The sequence below is a fragment of the Montipora capricornis genome, chromosome 7 (genome assembly GCF_036669925.1).
Source record: "Montipora capricornis isolate CH-2021 chromosome 7, ASM3666992v2, whole genome shotgun sequence".
NCBI classification, from domain to species: domain Eukaryota; kingdom Metazoa; phylum Cnidaria; class Anthozoa; order Scleractinia; family Acroporidae; genus Montipora; species Montipora capricornis.
In genome coordinates, this window is record NC_090889.1 from 600,486 (window position 1) to 607,028 (window position 6,543).

At 38.6% G+C, this 6,543-nt stretch overlaps 1 protein-coding gene across 1 annotated transcript; it reads left to right on the top strand.

Annotated features, from left to right (window-relative positions):
- Positions 1-1,338: 1,338 nt before the first annotated feature.
- On the top strand, positions 1,339-6,510 carry LOC138057698 (conserved oligomeric Golgi complex subunit 4-like). The gene is made up of 5 exons (XM_068903628.1): positions 1,339-1,518; positions 3,993-4,075; positions 5,378-5,492; positions 5,660-5,726; positions 6,437-6,510. The coding sequence occupies exons 1-5, from the start codon at positions 1,435-1,437 to the stop codon at positions 6,508-6,510; spliced, it is 423 nt and encodes a 140-aa protein (XP_068759729.1). The 5' UTR covers positions 1,339-1,434.
- The last annotated feature ends 33 nt before the right edge of the window (positions 6,511-6,543 follow it).

Genomic DNA, 6,543 nt, shown 5'->3' on the forward strand with positions numbered 1-6,543 from the left:
ATCATGAGGTTTGAAAGAACTGGTTATACAGCTATAATTTCAACAAAAAATCAAGGTTTTTTATCGTACAGTTTACTCAACAGAATATCGCGCTTCTGATTGGTGAATGACGGACGCACAAATAGGTTACAAAAGGCAAAAGAGGTTAAAGAGTGCAATACGGAAGTTACTATAGAAACACAGCGATGGGATAACTTTGTTGATTATATATAACCTATCAAAAATCGTATGAACTTGCCCGGGCATTTCGTGATTTCTGGTCACTCGTGAGCGGTGGGTCTAAAACATAGGTCACATTCCACAGGTCACTCGTTGCAGGTCATTGCATGTTTGTAACCCTAACTCTCAATTTGACTAACCCTAGACCTAGTTAAGGTTTTTAGGCCTAGAGTTAGCCAAATTGAGGGTTTAATTTTGGGTTACTTTTAAAAAGGTAAAACAATGACCTACAACGAGTGACCTGTGTTTTAGACCCGCCGACACGCGAGGTTTTGAAAGTTTCAAATTGCGTGAGCCGTAGGCGAGTACAATTTTGAGAACTTTTAAACTTCAGTTGTAAATCTCAAAATGCACGAGCAATTCAGGACACGAGGTTTGATATTCATTATACTTCGTGATCTGTGAATCAAGCCGACACATAACAAACTTTTTGAACAGCGGGTCTTGTTAGTCGTTCTACCTGCGTGTATGAAACTCAATGATGGGTAGAGAGCATCTAATTGTTTTTACGAAGGTCAAAGGTTCGAATCCTGCCAAAAAATGTCTTTTCGCCCGTTACCAAGGAATTAGATTTTCACGGAAAGATATGTTTCCGAGACATACGATAAGTTATCCTCTGACTTATTTGGACAATGTAAAAAAAACAATCATTTCCGAAATTCAGCAGGGAACTGGGGCGAGTTTCAAGTTTTAACTAATCGATAAACTGACACTACCACATGAAAGATCATGTTGAGATTGGCCATTTGGCCAAGTATGGTGCTTTTAGGGTGAACAGAGACCAAGTTATGGACCTTGAATCATGCAGCAGTAAAAGCAAGGTGACACACGCTAACACCAACCCGGTGTGGCCAACACATCACGCATGCGCACAACCATTTCACCCGGTCAATTAGCAGCCATGGACAGCTGTTTCGGCCTTTTGGGCCTCATCGCATGTCCACCTTCCCACACGCTTGCCGTGGGAGAACAGTTTTGCTGTTCCCAACCCAGCCTACCACATGTTTGGCATGTGAGGCTGCCACTTAAAGGGGTGCTAAACCCACCCGCCTGGCATGTTAGCTGTTAGCTGGTTTTCCCAGTTCCCTGCTGAATTTCGGAAAGGCCAGTTGACACCTGAAAGTTGTTGTCCACAGACCACAGACTACCAACCCGGACGTTTTGTTTCGGTTAACATAACGTATCCATCATATCCTGGGTGCTAAATTTGTCAAAATGGCAGCTCACGAGGTCGATGTATTCAGCCTAACAGATATTGCAGAAGTGCAGCAAGCCTACGCTCAAATCCATCTCCACGAGGTATGCTGTGCAGTAAAAGACTGTGGGCAAACATGTTAGATGAAGCCGATATGTTGTTACTCTTGCAGTCGCCGTTTGGTTTTGTGTTGACGTGTCAGAGATTATACGAGACGAAAGATCTTGTCGTTTCGAATGTAAGAAATTTTCCGGTACTGATGTTCGCCAGAAGATTCCCATTACCGTATTCGATTTTTCGATTTTTCCATCTATGGGTGTGTACGTTTTTAGTTTGCAGAAAAAAGGGAAGATATCTGTTTACAAACATCGCATTTGTTATTCAAATATGCCAACCACAGGAACAAGACCTTCTGGCTGGCACATTATTGACAATAGGTGACGTCAACGATATCTTCCCTATAAGGGAAAAATTTTCAATTTAATTTAAAACAAAACAATCATGCATGCTAGATTAGTTCATTACAATACATATGTTTAATGAATTTAAGTGAACTGTACATGGTAAAGGTTACAAATATATTATTTTTGGTATCCGGTTATTTTGTCAACAAGGTGATTCGGCAACACACGTGAAGTCATTCATTACACAACAATATTTCACGCAACCGAAAGAAAGCTATCTATTTAATAGAGGGTTTGCTGTGAACCACTCTCTAAAGACACAGATAACAATGATGTTAATGTACAATTGCTGGTGGATGAACAAAACGAGCTAATGAGAGATATCTTTTGTTTTCATCCACCAACATAGTGGCAGTGACGTAACATGAAAACCACCTGTAGCCTTTGTGGTTTGAAATGGCCGTAATCACTCAAACAAGGAAGGACCTAAATAATCTAAAATGATCTAAAATGACCTACAGTAGCTAATGCTATAAGTGCCAACAAGAATATAAATAGTTATAAGATCTTAGGAGTACATATTAGCGATGATCTTACATGGAACACTCACATAGACTACCTGTTCCAGAAGACAAACAAACCCTTATAATGCACTGCGCATTCTTAAGAAATCTGGTGTGGCTGTCAATGGCCTTGTTATGATATTCTGCGCACTGATCAGGTCTGTACTCGAGTATGCGTCCCCCGTGTGGGCTGCACTGCCAGAGTACCTTGACAACGTCATTGAGTCAGTACAAAGAAAAGCTCTGTGCATTATGCTCCCTGATTTGAGCTACGCTAAGGCCCTTCAACGAACCTTGTTACAATCTCTCTCGGAGCGTAGGGTGGAGGCATGCTGCAATTTTCTTTTGCGATCACAACTCCATTCAACATCACAACTTCATTCAACATGACTACAGTCTCCATTCAGGATGTAGCCAGTCGTTGACCCCTAAACTAAACACAAAGAGTTTGTAACAATTAAATTCAGTAATTGTATTATTAGTATGATACGTAATATGTAGCTTATGTGATATAACTACTGTTATCCAGGATCTCCTGCCAAAATGGTTGAATAAACACCATACTTACTTACTTATACTTCTTACTTACTTGCTTGCTTGCTTGCTTGCTTGCTTGCTTACTTACTTACAGTCATTAAATAAATATAATACATAGTTGGCAGATTTGTATCAGAGTGCCATTTTTGGAACCCAATAATAGTTGTAATTTTTCATTTCAAAGTACTGCAACTCAACTTATTTAAGTTAACAATAACACAATAACAATAGAAATATAAGTAAAACCAGCTTGCACACTTTGCATTTCAAATAGCAATATACATTGTAAATGTCAACATGTTTTGCAATCATATTGAAAGTGGTGCTGTAATCTTTTGACGGCTGTAATTTTAACGGGAAGATACAATAATTAAGTCAGTGCCATGTACAAAATTGCCAAAGTGTTTTCCGTGTGAAACATGTCATGGGGAATCAAAATCTCTTGCCTAAAAGTTGTGTCAAATTGATTATTTAATTGTTTACTTTACAGAGTATTATTTCCAGTTAAAATAAACAGGTGTCTTTGTTAAATCAAGGCTCAAAACTTTGGTCGCTTAGTGTTTAACATATATTTTGAAATCCAAAGAAAAATAACAACTGATTTTTTGGTTAATTTGGCACTTTAAGAAAGGAATTAGGGAGTTTTTAGCAGCATAAGGTTGTACTTCATTCTATGTTTTTTTATTATTTTATTTATCTTTTATCTGTATATTTATAATAACCTCAGCCTTATAAATAGAAATATATAGTTGCTTTTTTAAGAGGTGGCTTGTCTTGTTTGGGGTCATTGACTCTTTTACATTCCGTCCTTATATGGCTCACTTGTTAATACCCTCTAAATTTTATCTGTAAATACTGCCATTAAATTGTATTAAAGAATAAAGTTTCATACATCATGAAGTCCCTCTTCAAATGACTTGATTGTGGAGGAATCACCTTTCTGGTGAAACAACTTGTGGGCAAACCGACCCTAAATTGTAATTGTTTTTAATGTTGTACACTGTAATACAACCCCACTAGTGATATCTGGAGCCTCCTTGACAACAATTTCATTTAAAATGATTATATTCTCAGCAAAAACTAAACAATGAACTGGATGCCATCTTGGAAAATCAACCCAGACTTGATGCAAAAATGAACACATTACAGAATGTCATGTGAGTACTGGATACATGTAAATGTTAGTATTGTTTACTTGTATTTTATGAATTTCAAACTTCCAGCTCTTAAACCTTACGACTGAAATCATTGTTAAGACCTAATCAGTAATCCTAAAACAGGAGTGGTAACAAATCTGATCCCACCAACACTTCGGCATTTTTATGCTGTTATAATTATTAACAGCCTAATGGTGTCGCAGTCAGCTTGTCTTTATCTCCGGGATTTTTGGATTTGCCTCGTGGAACCTGAGTTTCATATTCCATGGGATTTCTTTAGTTTTTTCCATATTTTTTTTAAGAACAAAGATTTTAGTGTAAAGATTTTTCATCTTTATTATTCCTTTTTAAGAACAAATAATTTTCATGGTCAAATATTTATTAATCCCTCCTACGCTATTTAGTTTTTTGTACATGTACTATCTGTCCGTTTCTGAGATTAAAGTTTTTAAATTCACAAAGAGTTTTTTTCAAATGTTAACCTAAAATTTGGTTTGAGAGTTTTCTTTGTAAATTTCTCCCCCTCATTTTACAGACTAACCCTAACTTTTGTCTATGATTTTTCCTCAACTCACCATTCACACACAATATCCCCTCAAACTACCTGCTAATTAGTGAATGTTTTAGTTAGTGGAGAGAAACTCCTTCTTGTAAGGAGGATTCTTCTATCAACACCAATTAAGAAAGCCACAAAGGTTGCTAGGTTAACTGCTGCTTTATGTATTACTATTAAATAACCAATCCTATAAAACAGTAATGGTAACAAATCTGATCCCACCAACGCTTTCTGCATTTTTGTGCAGCTGTTAAAATCCATCTGAACATCAGCCCTAGCAATAGAAATGGACCCAAGAAAGGACAGAGGCTAACTCTGACCAGGTTGGCAATTGAACCTATGACCTCCCCATCGCCATTGCTCAGTGAGTGCCAACTGAGCTACAAGGTCATACAGGAGCAGGTCTTGGGTATTCGAGATGTTGTTTCACGGGAATGAACATTGTGTAAGTTACGAGAAGGAGTATGTTCATTCAAATGTTGTTCTTATATTTGATTAATAGATACATCTCTAAGAGTCTCAGAGTTTTACTGTTGTCCTTTTGTGGGAACATTTCCATTTACTAGGGCTAATCCCCAGACGGATTACATTGGGAATAAACTTTAAGATAGTACTTGAAATTACCCGCTAGGAGATTATAATCTCTGTTGAAATATAAGAGCTACATGGCTAAGTCATTTGAGTATAAACATGCCTCTCCTTATTATTTTTTCACTGTCCTACCTGTTGAATTATCTTACTTGCAGTCCCAATTTACAACTAGTGATGAGAGATGCACAGCATTTGCACACTATGATCTCCAGTACATCTGACTTAGCAGAAAAGGTTAGCAGCAAGGTGCGGCTCCTAGATCTTGTTAAGGTATGTGAATCTTGAACAACCTAAGTTTGTCCTATTGTTGGATATTAACTGGACAGGCTAGGTTTTAGTGTGTTATTTAACTCTTTGATGCCCGACCTGGTCTGAACTGGCCATACTTAATAGATTTTACTCTCGACTATCTAATGCCAAATGATTTTACTCATCAGTGGGGAACCCCAGCAGTCAATGGGTTAAAACTCCTAAAGGTCATCCATAGATATCAGAAATACCAAGGTATTAAAATTAATCTGTCCCATTTTCATCACTTTGTTCATATTCTAAGCTCCTTTTTTGTGCATTTCATTGACAGATAATATGATAGCCTGCGAGCAGGTCCTCTGAGGGACTGGGGTTGGGGGTAGAATGACGGCCTCTCCTTCTCTCCCATCGCTGAGAGAGAGAGAGAGGGCCTTCTTGCAGGCTAATATTTAATAGGAATAAACAACATCGTCGCTGTTTGGAGGTTGGGTGCCCGAAACATCCTGGGCTGCCACTATTGGCAGCCAGCTCCAAGATGGAGACTGCACCGATGGCTGGCAAACCTGACAACCCAGCCATGAGCCCCCACGCCCCCGAGAAGAACGGGCACCCGTCACACTGATACACAGTGGAAAGCAGAGGGTGGGGAGGGAGGGAGGGAACAAAAACTGCTAAACGCTCCACACACAATGCTCCTACTTCCCGCCACACTGATAAATAAGCAATACAGCCCAAAGCACGAGGTATTCCACACATGCGCAAGTATACTAAAAACCACTGACCAATTGGCTGCAGTCGCTCCTAGTTGTTTACTCATGAATATGGTAACAATTTACAAAGCACACCATGCAGCTGCTAGTTATTCTCCACCTTGAAAAAGCCAGGTGCAGCAACTTGATGGTGGCCTCTGTGGTTGCTTTAAGAACTTTTAAATGTGCTGAATGTTTTTTCTTCTTTCTCTTCAGAACAGGTTCAGGAGACAATAAAGCGTGTGGATGATATTCTGGATTTAAAGGTTAATACAATGGCTCTGTGTTAATTGCATAACTTTTCAAACAAATCAGGAAGGAAA

What these genes read in the sequence shown, in the direction of transcription:
- LOC138057698 (XM_068903628.1), top strand. Translation starts at nt 1,435, where the DNA reads ATGGCAGCTCACGAGGTCGATGTATTCAGCCTAACAGATATTGCAGAA. An exon ending in AACACATTACAGAATGTCAT is followed by an intron (nt 4,076 to 5,377) that starts GTGAGTACTGGA and finishes TCTTACTTGCAG; the next exon opens with TCCCAATTTACAACTAGTGA. An exon ending in GGCTCCTAGATCTTGTTAAG is followed by an intron (nt 5,493 to 5,659) that starts GTATGTGAATCT and finishes TTTACTCATCAG; the next exon opens with TGGGGAACCCCAGCAGTCAA.